This window comes from Diadema antillarum, unplaced genomic scaffold, assembly GCF_040938485.1.
Source record: "Diadema antillarum isolate AM-2024a unplaced genomic scaffold, OU_Dant_1.0 seq00001559_RagTag, whole genome shotgun sequence".
NCBI classification, from domain to species: Eukaryota; Metazoa; Echinodermata; class Echinoidea; order Diadematoida; family Diadematidae; genus Diadema; species Diadema antillarum.
In genome coordinates, this window is record NW_027272285.1 from 120243 (window position 1) to 145506 (window position 25264).

The 25264-nt window shown below is 39.0% G+C and overlaps 1 protein-coding gene across 4 annotated transcripts in view; it reads left to right on the forward strand.

The window, feature by feature from the left end:
- LOC139710754 (single-stranded DNA-binding protein 3-like) overlaps positions 1–25264 on the forward strand; it is a 176146-nt gene that overhangs the window by 46827 nt on the left and 104055 nt on the right. For all 4 annotated transcript variants that reach the window (XM_071622669.1, XM_071622670.1, XM_071622671.1 and 1 more), the window contains exon 5: positions 11393–11479. In XM_071622669.1, coding sequence (XP_071478770.1) covers positions 11393–11479 — 87 coding nt within the window. The remainder of the gene's footprint in view (positions 1–11392; positions 11480–25264) is intronic.

Genomic DNA, 25264 nt, shown 5'->3' on the forward strand with positions numbered 1-25264 from the left:
ATTCATTTTTCATGAAAATTACACATTCCATCAACTTGGTACTGACATAAATGTTAGGGGTAGCAATTATTCCCGTGCTTTCTGAAAGCGGTTAGTCAAGGACTCTTTCATTAGAAAAGTAAATTTTTGTGGAATTCCTTTTATATTTCCTTTATGTTGTTGTCCACTCATATGTCATAATCTCTAGTAGTCTCCTCATCCAGCGGTTCCAACACCAAAACTTAAAAAATTCATAACTTTTGCATCGATTGTCCGGTTTTCCTCAAACTTTCACTGATGTGTTCTACTAATGTTAATGATTTTACTCAATCCACATTGCTCTTTGGGTTTGCGTTCCCTTTAAGGAAATATAGAAAAAATAAAAAGGAAATTCAACAAAATTTCTTTGTTTATGAAAGAACATTCCCTCGACTTGTTACTGATATACAAAGGGTAATGTTATCGCCCTGCTTTCTGAAAGAGACTGTGTTAAGTCAAGTGCTCTTTCATTATGCCAGCCAAGTGAATATTATTCAAATTTTGCTGTATTTTCTTTATACATGTAAATATCATTCTTTGTATGTGACATCACAAACTGTAGTCTTCTCATTCAATGATGGTGGCACTGAAACTTTAAAATTTCCTAACTTTTGAATGAATTGTCCAATTTTACTTAAACTTTCACTGATTTTTTTCTACTAATATTGCTGCATATGCTCAATCTGTGTTATATACAGTATAAATGTGGGTTTCATTCCTCTTTGAATGTTACCCTAGAAGTGATACTGAGTAGGATTTAGAGGTTCCATGGCACCGATGATTGAGCCATTGTTCAGCTCCTCCTCTGGCATTGTTTAGAGGGATTAGGACTAAGAAGGAGAAGTGTGGAGGGGATGGTGTCTGTTAAACACTAAAAAAAGAAGAAAAATAAAACACAATGAAGATGACATTATATAGAGGGATGGTGTCTTTCAAACACTAAAAAAGAAAAAAAAAACACATAATGAAGTTGTTGTTTTAAAGAACGAAAGAAGAGAGAGAGAAAATGGGGCCAAATAATGAAGATGATATATCAATTATCATATGGAAGGATAGTGGTTCTAGCTGCAGTTGCTTAGCTGCAAAAATTACTGTGAAACGAGGAATGTTCGCGTGCATATTAATTTTGTGAATTTCGCATGCGCCAAATTTCGCAAAATTAAAATGCACACGAAAGTTCTTGTCTACACTCTATGCATTGAATGCCAGTGGCAATTCGTGAAAATTTCATGCCATGAAAAGGCCGTCTGCTCCAATTCGCGAAAATTTCATGCCGTGAATATATCATGTTTTACAGTAATTTGTACTGTGTTTGAGTTGACTCGGGTGAAACAGCATTTTGTATAACAGCAGCAGAAGCTCCAGTAACATCAGACGTGAAATAAGAACACGGTTTGGATTAAAACATTAGTTACATTGGGATTCAGTTAGATTATATGAGATGATGATTTATTGTAACCTCACATGTCTTCCATTGAAATGCACATCAATTTCTTTCTTTTTTTTAGATAACTGAAAAGAAAGTTATGTACAAATATAGCCATATCATCAACAGACTGTAGAGGTATAATTTCATAGCAATGATGACATTTATTAACTTGAGGGGAATTTTGTCACTGAATCAGGGACTCAGTACATGGGACCACAGCAGTGGCAGAGAGATGATGTGATGATAGCATCACCTTTGCAAAAACCGATAAGTCCATATTTGCCAAATGGAGATATTTGCGATTTAAGGTCAAGAAAAATAAAGAGAATAATAAGAAAATTTTTGCTTCTTTTGACCATAACTTCAAAAATGTACCTTTAGTGCCTATATGTAGTGACCAATATTTTTAGCATTTAAAAGGTATTATTTTGTACTTTATGACAGAGATTGTACTTCAAAATCTTCAAAAATGGACTTATCGGTTTTTGCAAACAAACTCTTCATGTACATAAATGTGGTTAAGACTGCTGTCCATCCCCACCTCCCTGGAGAAAAGGTAACACTTAAAAATGCCATAATTTTCATGTTTTATATCAAATTTTTATACCAAAAAATGTATTATTCCTTTCTTTGATCTTACTGTGTTTGTTAGCGGAGACATTGAGTGGCTTTTCACATCAAACTTCTACATCTCTTTTATTTTCTTTTAAAAGCTGAAGATGATTTTTTCTTGGGGGGGGGGGGGGAGGGGGTGGGAGGGGGATGACAGGGTGGTTGCTAGGTCTCCGACTCCCAAACGAGAAAGAGGAGTCGATGAGGGAAAATGGTTCCTTGATTGGGGGGACGGAGGCTGCAGCATTGATCTCCCTCCGGTGTATACCACAGCTCCCAGCTTCGTCCACCATGTAATTATCACTGTGAAGTTGACTGCACTTTGTTTCGGGGGAAAAAAAGCTCCCAACCGGTGCTTGCTGGAGCGCAACCCCCTAACGCCAGATACATGTTGATGTCGTTGCGTCGTCGGGGGAGTCGGTGTATGGCTATTAACAAGATTCGCCCGTCAGCTGTGTGTGTGTATTTGTATGTGTGTGTGTGTGTGTGTGTGTGTGTGTGTGTGGAGTGAATACCAGCACCTGTCTGACTGACCTATGGGCAGATGGCATTTCAGGCGCGATGTTGTGAAATTTGATTTTCATTCCTTCTGGATGCTGGAATGCATATAGGCGGCACGTCTGTGAATTACACATATGTGTAAGAAGTTTTAGATGGGGCAAGGTGTCTGCGGAGGAAAAATAGATTCAACGACAAACATGGTTTTGGAAACTATGTGGTGGAGATGTTGGCTTTGTATTCAAATGAGATATGTTTGATGACGGAACTTGCTACTGTTGCTCATTAACCTGCTATTCAAGCTCAACCTGTATTTCAACCCACCTCCTTGAAAAAAAAAATGGGTAAAAGTAAACAGTAAACAAACCAAACCTAACTCAGAATGAAGGTGATATTGAAAACTCTCTTGTGTGTACAGGCTGTGTACTTGGTGTTGAAGTGTGAGTTGGCTGTTGGCAAAGTGAGAGAGGGAGAGAGGGAAGGAGTCACACTCGGCTGTTGCCGTGGCAACCAGGTTATGTTGATGTCACCTTCTTGGGATTCTATCCTTCAGCAGGAGAAGGCAAGGCATGCCTTGTAACAAACGAGGGAGAAAGTCGTAGCAGAAAGCTAACTGCGCCAGCGTGTGTGAGGACGCTGACCTACCAGCTCGCGTGGTTCATCTTACCCTGCAGCGAATTAAAGGGAGTGCTCAGCCGAACACAAGAGTTTCCACACATGAGACTGATTCTTGTAGACTGTTCTTCTTTATACTTTTTGCATACATTTGTGACTGCAGATCAGAATCTAGGGACATTACGCAATGTGCTTCACCACACAGTTTCCATTTGGTGTATAAAACATTAACCATTCTCATGAGTTAATTTTCAATTTTAAAACCAGAAGTGAATGGAAAATTCAGAAAAGCAAAAAAAAGATGATTACAAATATCATGAAACTCCTTTATCTTAATATGGTTCTCTTGTATTTGTTGATAACTTTATGCCGCTGCAGTAGGCTGCATGATATTTCAAAAGTTTTCACAATTTCTAAGAGGGGTGGTAACTTTCCTCTAGAGCAAATGCTATGTACACTGTATAAAAATTATATATTTTCGTACCTTTGGGTATGGATCAATATTTAGTATGCAGAGTTAAAAACAACAACGGCCATATAGCAGAAGCAACAAATTGATAGTGGTAGCAATGGTACATCAAGAGCATCAATTCCGGTGACAGAACTTGAAGCAACAAATTGACAGTGGAAAAGATTGTGGTAGTGGTACGTAGTGACATTAACTGCAGTATGACAACAGCAACTGTGATGAAGACAGTGGTTGCAAAAGTGGTAGCAACAACAGTTACAACAAACACTTGTACAAACAGTGGTGGCAAAAGTGGTAGCAACAACAGTTGCAACAATATTCACAAAAACAGCAGTGGTGGAGGTAACAAAGTCATTTGAAAAAACAAATATGAGAGCTTGATGTCAGCATGAAAACGTTTAGGTGGCAGACTTGGTTGAAGATCAAAAGTTTTATGGTATCCACCACCCTCTACCACAGCCACACATCCCTTTTGTTCTTAACCCATAGAAAACTACTCCCAAATAAAGGTTATACTCAAGGCAGATGTCTATAGATGGGAATGCATGTTATAGCATAATCATCTCGTCCTCAACGGGTTATATCGGTGTCATTGTCAAGTGAAAGTGAATTGACCCAATCGGGATGAGACTACCCCCTCTGTGTGTGTATGTGTGTGCGGCGGTAAAAAGGTCAGCATTGCAAATATCCCTTTCAAATACAAGGCTCAGTGTTGGGGTGAAAATTGGCGTAATATTTCATTGACGTCACCCCGCAAAACTTTAGTGGAATGGCCAGATGAACGAAATAACAAGTAGGGGGAAAAATATCTCTCCACCATCCCTCACAAGGAGTTACGGAAAGGTCAAGCCAAACCGGAGGTTTACATACCAGAGGGATGCTCATACAATGTGAGAATGTTTGTGTGTTGTTATATGTGATATCTTTACTGTGAGATTTGTTTTTTTTTAAATTTAGATTTGTTTTTTTTTTTTCTAATCAAGAAGAAGACAACAAGCAAAATTGACTGGACATCACGTGTGCAGAAGTGAACTATGGCTGTTATCTGTGTTTTTGCTGCCCCTTTAAGATTTAGATATTTCTTTAAAGCTTCATAGGATGTACAAAGCTGGTTATGAGTGGTGCATTTAGGCAATTACTGAAATGTTTTTTTCTTTTTTTGAGGGGATAGAGGAAAGTACGGAGTGGCGAATATCTGAGCAGAGTTGAGCAGCGAAGTGACATAGATTTTATCATCTTCTAGGCAAGGCTTAACAATAAAACTTACAGCATTAATTCAGTCCGTCGGTCCTCTCTCTTGGTTAGAAGTGATAGATGTTACTGCTATTAAAGGCATAATTTACCGTTTGCAGATGAAACAAAAACCCAGCATTAGTAATTCAAAATAGTTCTAAAATGTTAGTTAGGGATAGAAACAACCAATGTAAGAATTTGAACAAGTATAATCAATGTTGATTATTGTTGAATATACAAAATGTGAACAATGGTTATGATAAAAGTGTTTCCAGACTAAACCATCTACAGTTATGGTTTAATGAGAGAAATTGTGATAGTAAATCCTTATATTTTAGGCTTTATTGCAAAAATTCTATATGGTAAGGTGTTTTGTGATACAAGTGACCTACACATATATGCATCAAAAGTGATATCTTGAACATTTTTTATATCACTGCTCCCAAAGGTAAACTGGACCTTTAATACATGTACAAGAATGTAGTTATTCCACTTAAGATTGTGATTTGATGATAGAAAGACAGTCTATTTTGACCCAACATTTTTATAAATAGTTTGGATCATGCCACCATGAATCACATGATGATCTGACCGTCCGAATCTTATGAATGTCATCAGATCTTTTATTCAGGTTGTGAATTTGTGATCAAATGAAAATGGAAATAATCTATGCAGCAGATGTGTGGAGTATGTGTGATTACAAGAGAAAAGAGGATGCAGCAACCCGCTGCAGTGGATTTTTTTTTTTGACTGTTCTACGTATCATAGAAGCCATTGGCGAATATGGCTGTACGATGCGAGTGTGGCTTGGCTCAGAGCCTGCGATGTGATGTGTTGGTGGGCTTCAGGTCACACGTAACAAGTCTTGCCGGCGAAGTGGCTCCCAGCTCCGTACTGACGCACTGTCACTAAGTGACATTTTGCCAGTATGAAATACAGACCAATATTTGTGCCGCGGTGGCTCCTCCGTTCCCGAAGAACAAAAGAGCCCCCACTATCCTACCGCCTATAGGTTAGGAATTGATTATCACCGGTTCTCTCTCTCTCCCTGCATGACTCATGTATCGGTGCAGGCATACCAAAGCTGCTCTCCTCAAATCGCCCAACACAATCGGAGGCATGTCTTTCTATCTCCTTTGTGCTTCATTCCTCTCTTCTCTCTCCATCTCCCTCCCCTTCTCTTCCGTTTATTTTCCTCTCTCTCTCTCCCTCTCTTTCTCTCCCTTTAAATCTTCTCTGTATTTTCTTCTTTCTCACACACACTCTCTCCCTCTTGCTCCGAAGCTTGCCCACACACAATCCGAGTTGCCTGCCTGTGTATCGTACATTCTAGCACAGATTGACCAACAGGATGTAAATACACACACACACATACGCACACACACACACACACATACACACACATCTCTCCCCCCTCTCTCTCATCCCTGCATTCTCCCAATTTCCCACATTGCTTCTCTAAGCTGACCATACATTGACCTGCCTATTTTTTTTCTCCCACTTTGCTTTCAATTTGTACATCTCCCTCGTGCTGTTTTTACACTGTATGTCCATCTCTACGGCAAAATCACACTAGTGCTCAATCTCTGTATATATATACTCTACTGGATCCGAGTCATTGTAATGATCTTATATGCATATTTTTAAAATAAAGTTTTTAATTTGCTGTTTTCTTCTATTTATCCCCCATCAAATATGAGTATTTGCATATTACTATATACCTTCTGAATGATTTTCCTTTAGTGCAATCACGTCACCCAAAATTAAGGGTTTAAAATTTTTGTTTTGTTCATTTTATAATGTTAGCTGATCTTAGATACAGTCAACCTCAACTAGGTTGAATCCAAAGGATTAGAGAAAATATTTTTATATTTTGACTTTTGTTGTTTTTATTACCTTTGTCTCTGTCTGATGTCTTTCTGCCTTTGATTTTATCTTATCAATTTTTTTTTTTTTTGGTGGGAATCTGATAATTTATATGTATGTCTTTTCCTTCTTCATCCTTGCTTCATCTGCCCTTCATGTCTCCCGATTCTACCCCCCCCCCCCCCCCCCCCCCATCCCGGCAATACAAAGAGGGGTAATGTTCTTCACATTTAGCCTCATATTCTTCTTTACCATTATTTACCTACCACACACACACACACACACACACACACACAAACTGTCAAATAAACAACAAAAATATGTGCAACATGATCATAGACATTCAATGTGCCGTTCAGCAGATCCATCAAGATGATAAAGGCTTTCATGCAGGAAACCTTAAAGTCCAGTTGATGGAAAGGCATCAAGAAAGTCATTTGGTAGCTACATCTTGTTTGTGGATAAACAGCCAAATATTGCCCAGTCTTCTCAGTAGCTTTGATTACTTGTCTCAGGAGTAACACTGTGATTAACTGCTGTATGTATCATAATTATTGATATTTCATTTTGTTATTTATTTTTCGACAATTCTCAAGAGGTTCAATGCAAGTACGGATGTTATGAGAACAATGGAAACAATTTGTTCTTGGTGGTCATCAAGTTTTTTTTTTTTTTTTTTTTTTTAGATTTATGTTGTGACTAATCACAAGTTATTCAGGAGCTGGTTTGTGTCCTGGTAATGATTAACACAATCCCTATTGGCAGAGACACGGTATTTAACATACAATGCTAGTTTTTGTAACTGATAGAACAAATGATACAGTACGTGTATCCTCCTTGGAGCTGAAAAGGAAACATTATGAGTAGACTGTATGTTTTCTTTATTAAACTTTTCCTAGTGATCTGTTACCACTTTTTGGGCAGCTGTCAGAAAATTTACTGAAGGGAGAAAACACCATTGTACATTCTGTTTTACTTTAATCTGTGGGGTGCTGATGATAATGATGGTGATAATGATGATTATGATGAAAATTATGATTGTTGCTATCATTATTCATTTAGCATAGCCGTTTGTACAAAGTGCAAATATTATAAGGGTATTTTAAGGGAAGCAGTACATGATTACAATTGATGTAGATTGATTATTCAACGTTTTTGTTGATATCTTTCCAGAGATTATCGACCCCCCTCCCCCCCCCCCCCCAAAAAAAAAAAAATAATAATAAAAAATAAAAAATAATGTTTTCTTTGTGCTGTAAAGATGGCAGAACACCTTTATACTCCAGTGTATATGGAACTTGAATGGTGATTATTAGTCTTTGCTTGGCTGGGGTGAGAGCATTGACGAAAATTTATTGTGGTATAGAGTGGGGATTGAAAAACTAAACCATGTTGTCACCAGCCATTTTTCATGTCCATATGTTCTGTAGAAATAGAGATGGTCAGATTTTTTGTAGCGTGCTCTTTGTGAATGTCAAGTATTGATATTCACTGTGAGTACCAGTGTTCAGGGAAGAATTATCGATGTATGAAGCAAAAAAGTCTGACATGACATTTCTGTTTCAGTTTCAATTGCCTGACATTTGAAATGTGAAAACGCTGGCATTGAGCTGGCCTGCAGCAGCGGCGATAACAAAATACGTATTGTAGTAGTATCGAACTGACATTGAAGTTCTTCCAGAATGAGGTTGAATTTGTGCATGCGAGCGGAAGTGTAGGACGTTAAGTCACATTGAATATTAAAGTGAATGTCAACGAACCACCAACTTGGTGATTTCATATGATTAAAGCCAGAACTATAAGCTCTCGTGTATGAGACTTTCGGAGAACCCTGGACGGTCGGCCACAATGCTGTACTTTCAGTGAAAGAAGTCCATGCTGACCGTGTTGTGTTTGCTCAAGAAAGGATTTTCTGTGATCGTGCACTACAAGTATCCCTGCAAAATTGTGTCGGTTCACAACTGGTTTCATGTGTACTATGACAGAAAAGCTGAGAAAGCTGTATGAAGTGCAATGTATGTTGAATTACAATTCAAGCAGGGCATTCATTTCCCAGATTACATTTAATCATTTTTTGGTCCAAAAATTCCATTTATGCCTAGAAAAGCTTCACAGGGCCTCATTGGTTTTGATATACTAGTACTCTTTCTACTACCAGTCTGTGGTGAGAGTGTGGTGTAGTGTACCCTTTCTCCTAACATTCTGTAGGGAGAGTGTGGTGTTGCCAGCTAGTGCGAGAAGTGGTGATCACCAGTCTCCATGTCCACAGGCATATTGATCAAGGCAACCAAGGCTGGATAAATTGAATCGCAGACAGAGTTCTTTCCTGGTAGGGACCAGCTGAGGAGCGAAATATTGTCCTCCTCTCTCTCATCTTTTTTTCCATTGAAAGCCCCCAAGATCATAACCTACTATACCTCGGAACTTTGGGAGTCAGGTTGTGTGTGGAGGAAGAGAGCTGAGGTGGAGATAAGAGGGTAGATAGATAGTTGGATGGGTAGATGGGGTAGATGAATCCCTCCTTTAAAATTCTTGATTGAGTGTCTTTGAGAGAGTGTGACATATGCCTTCAAAGTGTGAAGTAGGTTTGTTTGAAAATCTAGAGGAGTGAGAGATTTATATGTATAGAGATAGACATAAGTAGATATCTGAGATAGATATCTGTAGACAGATATATAGGGGAAGAGAGGGAGAGAGAGAGAGATAGAAACATTGTGAGATATCAAAGGTAGATATATCTATAGACAGATATGAAGAGGAAGAGAGAGAGAGATACATTGATAGATATCTAATATAGATATATAGACATATAAGAGGAAGAGAGAGAGATAGAGAGAGAGACTTTGATAGAGCTCTAAAATAGAGATATCTATAGACAAATATATAGAGGAAGATAGATAAAAAGAGACACCGATAGCTATCTAAGATAGATATATCTACAGACAGATATAGAGGAAAAGAGAGGTAGAGAGAGACATTGGTAGATATCTGAGATGTATCTCAAGACAGATGTATAGAGGAAGAAAGATAGAGAAAGAAAGGAGAGAGAGACATATATCTCAGATAGATATCTAATGATAAATGGAGGATTAGAAAGAGAAAGACATACAGAAAGAGAGAGAGAATGATATCGTCATATAAATGAAACATGTTACGGAATGAAGGGAAAGAGCTCATGATGGAATGGCAGATGTAAATGATTAGAAGATTTGCCTTGTTACAATGTGTAATGGAAAGTCATTGTGAAGTTTGTGTGCTCTTCTGGACATCACAACATTGAAATGTAAAATGAAAAATATTAACTTTCCCTTTTTTCCATGCTGCTAGAAGTGTGTATTCGGGGCACACAACTGTCGGTGCAAGTGGTTATCATGCCTTTCATGTAGATGTTGAAAAAAATCTCTGAATGACTTTACTATTTTTGTTTTTGAATAGATGTGGGAGAATAAATTGGTTTTTATCGTAATGGAAAAAAAGGGTGATTTGTACGCCACTACCATGTAGGGCACTCAGACCAGAAAGGGGTGTCCAAATTCAATGTGGTACCAAAGGTATATTGCCCATGACACACTGAACTCCCTCTACATTCCGGAAAAGTACAGCCTGCAATTTTGATACAATGCCTTCCAGCTACATTGACTAATGTATTTTGTGTCTTCAATTTTTTTTTTCTCTTTTCTTCTTCTTCTTCTTCTTCTCCTCCTTCTCTCTCCCATCCCCCTCTAACTATTTACACCCAATTTCTTGCCCCTGCCATCCTATTCCTTCCAATTTGTCTATATCGTGTTTGGCACTGCGCTTCTTTCTAATCATCATGTGGTTCATATGACACCTTCTTCAAACGGTTGTTGTTGTTCCTCTGCCTACTCATAATACCACTTCTTTCTCTTCATTACTCCTTGTGTTTGCCCTTTTGTTGTGCCCTCTTTCTGTCATCATATTCTGCAAACAAAATCTCCCTTTTCAATCTTTGTACCTTGATTAAAAATTTGTCCATCTGCCCATATTTGTAAGTGCACATTCAATATTCTGTCATCGTCAATATTGGTTGTATTTGCAATGAATTTATTTTGATTGTCTGGTTGTCATATGTATATCATGTATGTTGATAATCATGAATAACGACTATTTTGTCTTATTTTTCCTTTTCTTTGCCTCCCTTTCTACCTGAATTTTTCTGAATTCATCCTATCCTCAAACTTCATCTTGTCACCTTGAATCGCCCAATGTATGCCCTCCCTTCTCATTCTTACCTGCTATTCTATTTGTCCCGGTGTTTCTCAAAACTCCACTTTCACCTTGCTTGTCTGTGGACTTTGCTTTCTTTTCTGCTACCACCAACTGCTTCCACTTGTTTCACCCCCTTCCTCTGTGCCCGATGTTCTTATCTCACTGTATCATTCCTGCATACTATCTCCCAACCTTCCTCTCATCTTTCCTTCTTCACTTTCTCACCATTCCCGTCTTGAACCCTTCTTCATGATGTGTTCCTCCTGACTTGTTCTTTTCTTCTTTCTTGTTATCATCATCCACATCTCCATCTCATTATCTTCTTTTATCATCCTGATATCACACTCCATCTCTTCTGCTCCTATCCTCTCCTCCTCCTCCTCCTCCTTTCCTCTCTGCTCTTCTGTCGTGCTGTTCTGCAGAGTGCGGCAGGCCCGAACTCCGTCATGGGGCAGCTCCCCCAGGGGGCGGACGGGATGCCTGGTGGCCCAATGCCAGGATTCTTTCAGGTAAGTTAGACAAGGAGAGATGAGATCCAGCCCCTGCCTCACCAGGGGGGCAATGGTTGGTCCCTTTTTTTTAAAACCCCATTCACATTTTGATAATGTGAGACTGCTGTGACGGAGTCATCGTAGCCCACTGTGCTAAAGTTGCTTGTATTGAATATATTTCCTCCACATTAGTTGATATGGGGGATTTTTTTTTTTAAAGCCTATTGAGGATGAGTCGCGAGTATACTCCGGCAAGTGTCTATGAGAAATGTGGGTTGTAGCAAAAATCAGCCTATCCTCAATGGGTTAAGAGAGGGAGGGTTGAAGTCTGGTTTTGAGAAATCTACATTGTGGTAGTGATCTCTATGGAGGATACTCTACAACCACACCCTCTTTTTGTCGGTGTGAAAGGGTGCTCCAGTGACGTATAACCATGTATTACTCTGTGAATTTTGGTTTTCCCCCTATGTAGGGGCTGTGGTGGTAGCACCAGATTCTTTTTACTACGTATATGAATAGTGTCTTTCAAACTGCTCCTAATGAGGAAATGTACTAGTGAGGTGCGAGAGAGGTAGTGAATGTGATAGCAGACGGAGCTCCCTGTTCAATTTGTAGTCGTGAGCAATGTGGTTTTCCATCGGGAACTCGGGGTACAAATTGGTCCACTGGGATATTTAGCGGGTAAGGTGATGCGCCCTACCTTTCTGTCTGTCTACAGTCAACTGTCTTTCCCTTATTCTTTCTTTTCTTTTTTCTTCTTTTGCTCTCCTGTCTATTCTCTAGTCATCTTTTCTTTTCCCTTATTTCAAATCTCTCTATTTCATTTCATCTCCTTTCTCTTTTATTTTCCGTCTTGACCCAATGTAACTCTTTTGTCTTTTTCTCTCTGTAATACCCATCCATGGTTTGTATGATTTGCCAGTGCCCACTTATGGCTGAGGCACACTTTTTTGGATACTGTAACAGTGGAAATTTTCGCGGTGTTGAAATTTTTGCGCATTTCGCGCAACCAGAAGCTAGCGCGAAAATAAAAGCTCGTGAATATTTTTGCGTGCCATATGTTCCAGTACTTGATGTCCTGATTCCGCAGAATTAAAAACATGCGAAAGTCTTCTTACACAGCCACGTGCTGAAAAATTAGTCGCGCGAAAATATCCACTTTTACAGTACTGGCCAGAGGCCTTCAGCTGTGACCCTTAGAAGTGGTTTGAAATTAGCAAAAATGACCGGCAGATGTGTTCTTGTGTCTGGTTAAAAACCAACAACAAACAAACAAGCAAAACAACCCCCCCCCCCCCCAACAATTGGGCCTTGCCATTTGAAATAAGTGGGCTCAAAGAGATATGTGACTTATGCCGAAAATGAATCATGAGATACTCGAGCACCAACAGATGTTCTGGTACATGGGAAGTAGAGAAAAACCACATGACTTGAATACTGACAGTGATTGAAGTGATCAAGTTTCTTTATACTGCTATTATGTTTTCATGACATTCATTGACGCTGATGCGTTAAGCTTTAGACTATTCTGAAAACAACTTTATTAATAGTCTTCCATCTTCATTTTTGAAGAATTAGAGTGAATACTTTACTAGAATGGTTTCCAATGTGATCACTTGAATGGCACACACACAGAGGTTCTCCAACAAACAAACAAACAACAAACAATAACAAAACAAACAACAAACCAATAGCAACAACAACAAAACAAACAACACAACAACAACAACAACAACAACAACAACAACGCATTCACCACCTGATCAGAGAACTTATTGAAGAAAGAGTACCTGGAGTCCCTGTCAATGAATAGCCAGAGGATCACATATTGAGGGTAGTAGTGTGTAGTTCATTGTGCATGCAGAGGCTTGACAATTACAGGCAGTGATATCCATGCAAGAGATTGAGAGGCATATTTAAGGCACATTGTCATTGATTTAGTTAAACAAACAAACAAACAAACAAATAAACAAACAAACAAACAAAGATAGAAAAGGAAACATTGGAAACTCTCATAGATTCTCTATACAATATTCTAGTTTCATTTTGTTTGTTGTTTTTGGTGTAACGGCTGGTTCTTTTTATCCTGTGTTCTTCACCAAACTTCTTCATTTTTGACATCTCTCTCATAACGCTTGGCCATGTCCCTTGGTCTACTGTAAATTTATGTCACATGGAAATGGGCTGGAAGCCACATTTATAGCAAGATAGCATTCTTTAGTCTTGCCTGTGTTATCCGGCTTTCATTACTTCCCAAAGCACAAGGAGAATGCGTTGGGTCCACAGATAAAATGGTCTGCTTTGATGCAGAGTGTTGATATGTTGTGGGCAGAAAATATTCTTAGATTGCGTGAAAAAGCAAAGTCCCTCATTCCCGACAGATTTGAGGCACCCTAATCATTTTGAGTGTTTTGTGTAATGCAGACATCAATGATCAGCAGCTGACAGAACTGTGGTCTTGTCAGATTTTGCAGTCGGTGGGCGGCCGCTCTGTCTCACTTGGAGTGTGACTTTGAAGATGGTCAGTACACAGTGAATGTAGAGAAAAGGCTGCAAAATCTAGAAAGTATCCAACTTTCTGCTAGTCTTCAAAATGATATCAGAATTAAGGATCAGTTTTGCTGCATTTGATTCATTTTATCATAGGATATGTATACAGAGCTTTGATTGCTTAAAATGTGTGCTTTAAAGCTGAGCTTTTGGACAAAATCAATATGATGACGGGGTTGGGGGTAGGGTGGGGGGGGGGGAGGTGGGGTGGGGGAGAAGTGCATATCATATTGTCATCAGGGACTTTCATTTGGGACATTCAGTTGATTTCGTGTTGGTCCCCATCACTTGTATAGTGATTGTAATATTGAATATGTGGGTTGATTTTCATTAGTTGTTTGACAGTGCCGAAGATCAGTGTAACTGTAATCAGCATTATATCTTCCTATATGTGTTAGTGTGTGTGTTTGTGGGTGACATTGTGTATGTGGGTATGAGTTTATTTTTGTGTTATATCTTTTAGGTGTGTATAAATGTGTTTGCGTGTGGGTACATTGTGTGTGTGTCTGTGTATATGGATTAGATATGACAGAATGTCTCTCTTGTGTGTGTATATGTGTGTGTGTGTGTGTGTGTGTGTGTGTGTGTGTGTGTGTCTCCTGTGTGTATTTCTTCCAGTCTGCGTGCTGCATTCACCAACCGTGTGTGCGCTGAGCCGAGGATTCATTGAAATGTGAATTGCCAGAGATGGGGTCAGCCAGGCCGCCCTGGTTAGCAGGAGTAGATATGAATGTACTGTGGCCCAGTGGCACTGTAATCTTGTAGCTAATGACTGCATGCACATTTTCCACAGGAGAAACGGAATCGATCATTCTAGCTTATCTTTTTAGAACATTTTCTCATAGTCATGGACTTTTTTTTTTTTTTTTACACGTCTAGATGGCAGTTTTATTTAGCAGGTTGTTGTGTATTTTGCAATTATTAAAGAATGATATATTTTAGAAAGGTCCTTGTTACTGCAATAATTACAGAATAATCATATATTTCAGAAAGGCCCTTGTTACGTGGCATACTGTGCTATTTACATCTTTCTGTTTAAATGCATTCAATATTCAGAGATATTAGTGTGCAAGTAAATTTCATCTTTTTTAAATTCATTTTTTTTTTCATGTCTAGCTGGCTGATATGGAGATGTTTGTTTGGCATGTAAGGGATCTTGTTGTTCTTTTATATGTATTAGTATTGAAAACATTTAAGAATGAATTTTTATCAGCAGTGGGGACAACTGCATCCTATTCCTGGGGACTGTTGCAATATACTGTTCATACTGATATAAGCTTGGATGTACACACAGACACACACACACACACACAGAGACACACACACACACCCCCACACTGCTCACTGCTGGAAAGGTCACTGACCTTTGTTTTGTCAAAACTTCGTGGATTTATGTACCAATATACCTCTGGGGATTCAGCTTGCCTTTACTGTGCCGCAACAATATATGCAAATCTTAATAGGCAGAAATGCAAATGTGCAGACATACAGAATCTGTGCACTTTTACATCATATCTGTATGTATCTATTTATTTCTATATTATTTATATATCTATACCTATTTATCTATGTATATCATATATATATATACACACACATATATACGCACACACAAACACACACACACGCTCTCTTTATGTATGTATGTATATATATATATATATATATAGTAAACGAATCAGTAGAAGAAGAACGCCGTAAAAAATAATAATAAATCCTAGATCTTGAAGATCTTAAAAACGGAGCATAGCTCTCAAATACTGAAAGGCAAGGTCACACTCTTCATCAGTGCCCATGGTGTGACAAAAGATCTTAATCAAACCCGTTTCTGAAACAGACATGAAAACACGTCTGATCATGGGCAACATGAAAACACGTCTGATCAACGTGTTTTCATGTCTGTTTCAGAAACGGGTTTGATTAAGATCTTTTGTCACACCATGGGCACTGATGAAGAGTGTGACCTTGCCTTTCAGTATTTGAGAGCTATGCTCCGTTTTTAAGATCTTCAAGATCTAGGATTTATTATTATTTTTTACGGCGTTCTTCTTCTACTGATTCGTTTACTTATTATCATCAAGATGCCGAGCAGACCAATTTTCTTATATATATATATATATATATATATATATATATATATATATATATGATTTATCTTATCAGAGTGGTAGGTATTCCCCCATATATGTTTTCTTTTTCCAGCATGCTTGTATTGCACTGCCCAGAGTTTGCTTGTACTTGTGCCTTTCTAAGTAACACATTTGCATAATGCTTTTCTGGCACAGTTGTAGAATTTTGCCCTTTTCAAGGAAAATCCTTTGTTTGGTAAGTGAAAGTGTCATACATATATGCAAATCCGTCTGTTCATAAGTCCCGGTAAAGAGGGAAATAGAATAAGTCATGCTGTGTGGATGTGGGCTGGCTTTTAAAGTTTTAAAGGGCCATTTAGGCATTGGAGTTCATATTATGGATCATCCATAGAGTCACAATGGAAATGGGTACTGAGAGCATTCTGCTACTTGCTCGAGACTGTACTTTGCCTTTAAAGAAGTAGAAAAGAAATGCAAGGAATTGTTTTGTGACTTTCCCCTTTGTAACATTTTGTGCTTTGATATAACTGGACAGCTTGCATATGTATATATTCCAGTCTCGACCAGAAAATATGCCACTTCAGCATCAATACCTCTCTGACTGTGCATTCATTATGTGACCTAAATCCATGGTTTCTCATTTTCTGAGAGAGAAGCTCTGTGTCCAGCTACTTGGTCTGATAAATAAACAGGACATTTTGTTGCAAGCACCAAGTTTGACGATGTGCCAGTGTAATAGGCTAGTAACAGCAAAGTTTGATGATGTGCTAGTAGTATAGGCTAGTAACAGATATTCAAAGTTTAGATTTTTCCTCCGTGGGTGAAGTAACATTATTAGCTCCACTTGTACATACACATACTCAATTCATTTCAGTGCTTGAAAAACCCTGTCACGGGAAATATAGATACTTTCTTGCATTCAGTATTTTCAGCTCTACCAATTTCAGGGAAATTTACTCATTCATGATTGATTTGGTGAGATAATTTTTTTTTTTTTGTACATATTCTCATATTACCCCAAATGCATGTACATTCTTATTTTGTGCTAGGTTAGTATAGAGCCAAAATTTTCTACTTAGTTTTTAACACACCATGAAATTTTCCAAATTTCCAGTAGCATACAGTGACAACTTGTTATAAATGTGGGCATACAATCAGAAATATGTTAGCAAACTGATCTGTTCCTGTGGCCTCAGAAAGGGTAGAAATAGTTTCCAAGTATCTCTGCGCTTGCCGGTATAATGCTGTTATAAATGTTCATAACTTACCTGCATCACTTGTTGAATGTGTCCTGTTTACCACAACTTAGTTTATCTCACATCTATACTTGCATGCTCCAACCAATCCATAATTTCATTTCTTTTGCATTGTAATATATTTTGTTATGAGAAATGATATGTCCCATCTTTTTAAACAATACCTCTCTTTCTCTTGCTGTCTTTAGAATATTAGAAACTTGAACTGAAGGCATTGAAAGCCATTTATGATCATCACAAAGATTTCAACCCATATCACAAATTAAAGCTTCTGCATGAAATTAGATAATCTTGGCAGCTTATGACAATATGGAGGCTATGTTTGCTATTCCTATAAATTTTGAATTTTGAAAATATTGAAAGATAAAGTATTTATGTTTTATGCTTTACCTATCAGGCCACAATGTCTTGTAATAATTGGCTGTGCATTAGTGTGTAACTATTATTTTTTGCCACGTCTATCTTTTGTATGCAATACAACCATCCAGTCTTGATGCATCACATTATGCCTGTACACACGAATGTATCTTGCATTTTGCCTGCCTATCATTTCCATTGTCTCGAATGTTGATGCCTGAAAAGTCAGCCACCAAGAGAAGTCACCCCATGACCTTTCACCTTTCACCTTCCACAGCAGCCCCCTGCCTCACAGCCCTCCCCACATGCACAGCCTCCACACCATGGTAATCCCATGATGCAACAAAATCAGGTAGGTGCCCCGCCATGCCATACCATACCATACCATACCATGCCATACCAAACTTTACCATTCCTTACCATTTCCTTACCATTCCATACCATTCCATACCTTACTATACCTTGCCGAACCATACTATCCAGGATTATGCCATGTAATCCAAACCTATCCCATCCCATTCCATATTTCTATAACACTACCATTATATAGTCCTATACTTACCTTTACACACTACCATCGCATACCATCTAATACCATCCAATATCAAACTGTACCATACCATGTCCTCCAAGACCATGCCATACTATGTTATACCACACCATACCATACCAAACCATATCATACCGTATACCTTACAAAAGCCATGTTGTACCATACTATGTTCTACACTATTCCAGGTCATACCGTACCATATCATAAGAACCAGTCCATTCTAAATGTCATTTGCTATTTCACATCCATCTCATTTCATCTCATAAAATCATGTCATATCATTTCATATTGCTGATGGTTGGGGGAATACACAATGACTCTTTCATGTCACTTTTGGAGGAAAGTCTTTTAAAAAAACGTAAAAGAAAGATTCTCTTGAGAACTTGCCGTGTATTTTTGTGTGATTTTGGCAATATATTGCACTGCCATGCATGTTTGCCTCACAATCTCATGTTACTCAGGAATAGGGAAACCTGTTCCAAAATAGCACTAAAGTCCATACCTTTCTTTGTCTCAGTGATCCAAATGAGGATATGGCAGAAGGCGTTGTGAATTCTGGGTTTGTTTCTCAGAGATGGAACATCTGTTGAATTGATTTGTTGTTTGTTTTCCCCTGTAATGTAAAGTAAACTTGAATCACAATGAGTTGACCCACATACCCACTTCTGCTTCAGTAGCTTGCAGAGTAAATGCCATAATAAAAGCTTGTACTCTGGCTGAAGTTTTATACTGTAACAAAATGAAATCTGGTCCGACATTACGACGACCGTAGCATTGTGTATTGACTTGGTAATCAATCATTTAGAATCTAATGTGACAATTCATCTCTTAAAACATTTTTGTCAACATAACTATTGTTGGCCTGTATTATGGCATGTCGAACTGTATTTCACAAGATGGGAGACATGTGTCATAACAAAGCGACCTAGATAAACCTTGAAGTGATTTATATTGAGGGTTTTAAAAAAAAAGGGCATAATTTTTTCTTGAGGCGAATGTTTGTGTTCCATAACTGTAAAGAAAGGTTAATTAATCACTGTATATTTTGTGTATTGTATTAAACCCGATATAAGGTAGACCCATAGACAAATAATGGTGATGCAATATGAAATTTGCTGAATAGTAATTGTCTATTTTGAAGTATGATTGTGAACTGTGTCCCTTCACACCACACCCTGTAAAACAAATGCCTGTCTCATATGCTCTAGCCCTATATTGTGTTTTGCCATGTCAAGCAAAGTCAATTTATTACCAACCTATGCTCCACTCCATATCACACCATGTCATACGGAAAACAGAAATGCTATGTGAATCTGCCATTCTGGCTTCCACAGCTCCATAACCACATACCTTGTAATTTCATTGTTTTTTCTTATTTTTCTGCCATGCTCTAACATACCACACTGACTTCTCTATCAACATCCAGTGGCAAACCACGATTCATCCTCAATTGCTATTCCTAAACAACAACAGCAGCAGCAGCAGCAGCAGCAGCAGCAGCAGCAGCAGCAGCAGCAGCAGCAGCAGCAGCAGCAGCAGCAGCAACAACAACAACAACAACAACAACAACAACAACAACAACAACAACAACAACAACAACAACAACAACAACAACAACAACAACAACAACAACAACAACAACAACAACAACAACAACAACAACAACAACAACAACAACAACAACAACAACAACAACAACAACGCAGAAGTAAATTCACACATGATGTACTGTGCTAATTTTTCATAGTGCCTAGCCATACACTGCTATTTTATTCCCCAGTTTGTTTGCACAGTGCTATAGGTAATTTCAATCCCATATCTTTCTATGCCAGGTCACATGTATGTTTATGTATATAATGTTTACGTATATGTTTACTATGCATATACACACACACACACACACCCCCACACAAACACACATATATGTATAATACTCATCACATACACTTAATACCAACTTCACCAACTCATCGCCTGCTGGAACACATGGATGCCCATTCCACTGTGTGCGCTACGAGTGGAGGAGAAAGTATCAATGTCAGTGGGGTTTCTTGAGCTGAACCAGTCATACATATATCTGGTGTATTTGATTTCTCAAAAGCCTGCTTCCACCAATAGTGACATAATTTGTCACATGGCCATCGGTTCTTGGAAACTATGTTACCATGCCAACGAGGAGCTCCTTTGTATGAGCGCATAGCACCCTTCCCCCCCCCCCCATTCCTCCTTATGGGTGCTTTTCCTTGTGAGCCAAGTGTACAAGCAATATATTTTGAAAAACAAAATGAAACAAAACTTACATTAAGAGACAAGTATGATTTGCAAATTCTTCTAGAAGCACAGAGACACAAAGGTTTGCTTTTTGCCGAGTTACTAAACATTGTGATGGTGATGGTGGTGGTTGTGGTGGCGGTGGTGGTGGCGGTGATGGTGGAGGTGATGATGGGAGGGGGGAGTTGCTTGAATTTCGTAGGGAATGCAATGAATGGAACATGACGGGAAACTTCTTCATCATTGCTTCTCATTAAGTTATGTATCAGATTAGCATTTTAGTTTGCAGGCTTTTGCTGCTGCTGTTTTTTGTTTTTGTTTGATGTTATTTTTTATTTGTGTTTTTTCCCCAACTCATTCATATCAGAATGCATAGTCTTCTGCTCTTTCTATATTTTTCCTCTTTTTTTTGTATATGTGAATTTTCTAGTTATATAGAGCAAGCACTAAAACAATTTTAATCAAGTGTAAGGCAGCCTACAATATTTACTGTGTTGTTCATGGACTGAGACAATACACAATCAAGTGAAGACTGCTACAGTTTGGCAAAATTTTAAAGCAAGTCATATACAGTGAGTGAGTGGTGCAGTGAAATAGAGGGTGAATGCTAGCATGGAAATCCACCTCTTCATATGACATTCAGAAAGGACCTGACGATAGGGAACATAGAGAAGATATTGCATGCAATATGCCTCGAGCAATGTGCCTTTAAAAAAGAATCTTTTTACATCTTTTCTTTTGTCTTTTTCCTTGGTCATATTTCTTTGAATATTAAACATATCACAGATATTGAGGGCTTTCCAGGTTACTGGCATTTCCACTGCAGTTTGATGTCTCGTTCTGTGTCATGGGATGTAGGACATGCAGGGAAGAAGAGCAAAATTACGTGACTTGGAAAATACTCCTTCAGAGAAGATCTTGAGATGATGTTCTTGAATTCAAGTCGAAGGCAGAATTGGTAAAACTGGTTGATGCTCTTCATTCAAGTCTCAAGGAAGACTTTTCACTCTGCTGAATAATTCACTGACGGCGTGCAGAGTTCAAAATGTAGGTTACGCAGATGAACGTCGGGCCGTTTTCTGTGCCGGGAGCATTCTAGTCTTATGTTCCAGACCTGCCCCATTGCCCTCGGAAGTGTAGCAGTTTCGGGAATGCGGTGGATCGCTCCCGTGGTGCAGACATGACTGGCGCCTCGGCAGTGGGGTTGGAATGGTTTACTGGTAGTCGTCTCCAGGCAAGGTGTAGGTGTAGGTTTATGGTGGTAGCATAAAAAATGTGCTTCAACTAGGTGACTAAGAACACAAACACCCCCACACACACACACACACACAAAAAGGGGGTAAAGCAGAATGCATGAGAGAGCCATGTTACATTTCTATATAATTGTTCATCTGGGCAAAAGGTAGGTAGTAGTAGATCTTCTTTTGTGGTATCTTCAGCCTTTTGTGCACAAAGAGGATGTTTACACTTCTACTGGCTGGATGATACATCTTGGAGGTAATGGTGGTGTCCTCCATGATCTTCCCTCCCAGGTGTCGGTGTCTGGAGGGTCTGCTGCCTTTTCCTGTTTGATTATAATAATGATGATAAAACAATGGTTATTGTCTTGTTTATGTACGGAAGCTTCTTCAGTGTTGCCACTGGTCTACCTGAGGGCTCTGCCACTATCATTACCCTAGCGTTGCCAGGTACCCACCTATTTATACACCCAGATGGAGAGGGACATGAGGGGTGTAAACACCTTATCTAAAGGACGTAGGCACTTGATGGGACTTGAACTCAGCACCTCCAATTGATAGTCAAGGGTCTTCATCTAACACTATGCCATGGTGCCCTCACAAAAATAATGATATGAAGTGTTTGTTGACTTCCAGAAAAGGGGGAGTAGTCATTCTGTTGTCAAGCTGCAGAATGGATGAGGGTGATTGAGCCTAGCTTTCAGACTTCTGAGCTTCCCCCTCTCCCCCCACCCCCTCTCCCCCACCCCCTCCTCCTCTTCCTCCTCCTCCTCCTTTTTTCTGGTTCCAGTATTTTATCAGATCTATGTTAATATGAGCAGTAGAGAGGGGAGATTCTTGCTATGTGTCCAGTTTTCTGAAATGTTGGCCCAATATACCACGTAAGAACATACTCACTGAAGACTGGTTGGTGGTTGGTGGCTGGTGGTTGATGGCTGGTGGTTGGTGGTTGGTGGTTGGTGGTTGGTGGTTGGTGGTTGGTGGTTGGTGGTTGGTGGTTGGTGGTTGGTGGTTGGTGGTTGGTGGTTGGTGGTTGGTAGTTGGTAGTTGGTAGTACCAGAACAGGTGGAAGGTGGGGCAGTTGTGAGCAGCTTTGGAAGCCAGACCATCTGGATGCGGGGTTTAAGTTTGTGGTCTGGTCCGACCTACCCTGAAAGAGAGGAGAGGAACAGTCCAGTATGTTTCCATGGATACCTGAGACTGTCTCCTGTGTCGGGATGACACGTTTGATAAGAGTGAGCCTCATTGTCTAAGATGAGTTGTAAGAGAGACAAATGTAGGTGTATTGTGATAAGATGCTGTTGTCTTATTAAAGGGATCGTTGCTCCTGTGATGTGGTTATGGAAATTTCATGACTTTTTTTGATCATGAAACTGATACCTTTTTTTTGTTGGTTTACTTGTAGATACAAACTTTTGAATGATGGCTATACAATTCATTGTCATAGTCACAAACGTGGTATTGTGTATTTCAGATAATTAAATGATTGGGCAAAATAATAATCCACATTAGGAGTGACTTCATGAGAAACGTTAAGTCAGACCTCTGGTAAGGTCATTGAACCTACAGTGCACCATTGATATGTCAAATTCTCTTTGTGTCCATGAATCATCCAGAGTGAAAAACGGGGAAAAAATTAAGGGGAAAATATTTTTGGGAAGTAGGCAAGTAGGAAACCATTTTTTTTTCTTAAATTACTTCCATCTTTGTGTATCCTAACAAAATAGAGAGCACAGATGCAGAATAATTCCAGATTGGGAAGAAAAAAAGAATGGATGTGAAAAAGTGATCAGGAAATAGGAAAAAGAACTAACGGAGCAGGCAAATTTTTCATCAAATCAGAAGCTGATTCACTCCCTGGCTCGTCTGATCCGAAATCTCGTGGCAGTGTCGGAGGCAGGCGGGCAGGCTGGTGGTTGGAGGGGGAAAATAGGTAGATGCTGTGGAGGCTTCACCTCCGAAATTGCCAGCCAATTTTGCCCGAAATTCCATTTGATTAAGATTCGCCTTCTCCCCAGCACAGGAGAATAGCGGAGGCTGCTCTTGTCGTTAGAGGTCTGCCAAACGCATCCGCGTTCTTCCCCCTCTTCTTTCTCCTCCTACACTTTTTATTTTTTAACCCCCTCTCCCCAATGCCCCGTCTCCGGACTATACCCCTTCTTCAGGCCTTGGATATATTTATTGTGCAGGGCGTCTAGGAGCTGCTGCAGTTAGGGTTGGGATGGTGTCAAGGGATGGGGGGATGGCTTGATGCGATGCATAGTCATCTTTACGTCATTCGGTGACTCTTGACATTGCTGGTCAGTGGACAATGGAGAGAAAGGGATTGTTTGTGCGTATTTGAGTATAGAGATGTACGTGAATGCATGTACTTGTTTGTTTGCGTGTGTGTGATTTCGAAGCACTTGGACGTCCAATTTGCAGCTTAGTGATTTTTTTTTTTGTGTGTGCATATTTGAATATATATGTGTTTGTGTGTACGTGTTTATTTGTGTGTGTGTGTATGTGTGTGTGTGTGTGTGTGTGTGTGTGTGTCTGTAATTCCGAAGCACTCAGACATAAAATTTGCGTCTTTGCAAATGAAGCAGATACAGTGTATACTGTGTCTTGTGAGCTATCAAATGCAACTCTTTTGCTGGATTGATGTTGATGTTTGTTCAAGTACAAGTACGAAGAAGTTCTTGCTCTATTTTCCTTTGACAAAGAAAAGCAAAAGCATGGAATGCTAAGATTGAAGTTGAGATGTTGGCAGTATTGCTTCTGTACCTAGCATTTCCAAGAACACATTTGAGTTGTTTTATTTTAAATCACATTCGAATTTATGAATTTTTTTTTCCCCAGTGGGACCTGCTAATAGCATATTCCATTCACTCCTCGTGCTAAATTCATTTCATGATTTGGGAAACAGTTTGCATGCATGAGTTGTTGCGCAGTTGGACCAGCCAGCTCTGTGGTTACCACAAGTGACCTTGTACCAGGGGCAGTGTGCATATATGTTTTGATATATTAATGACCCATTTGCTGGCTTGATGTTATTTTTGCGTAATTTTACAGACAATTTCCCTTAAAATCATGCTTACTGAACTGATTTGTGTGTGTCAGAAATTGAAACTGAACCTTGTCAAGTACCTCTTCATAGAAGAGCCTAGTTGGTGACGTGTGTATGTTTACTTTTCATTTTCTCTATTCTCTAAGCCAAAGCTTTTACAATTACAGACAACTTGAACACACATTTTGTAAACCAAAAAGTTCTTTAAAAAATATTTAGAGTTCTCGTTTATAATGCAGCTATAGTATTGAAGGGGAAAGTCTTTATTAAGTAGGAGATGCAAATTCCTTGAAATAAGTGTCAGAATTGACAGAGAATCGAATATCAGTTCGACAAAGAACTCTGTTCTGTTGAGATGTACATATTCATGTTTTTCCTCCATCAAATTCTATGCTCTTTGAGGATGGTATAGTATTGGTTGAGTTGAGGATTCAGCTTT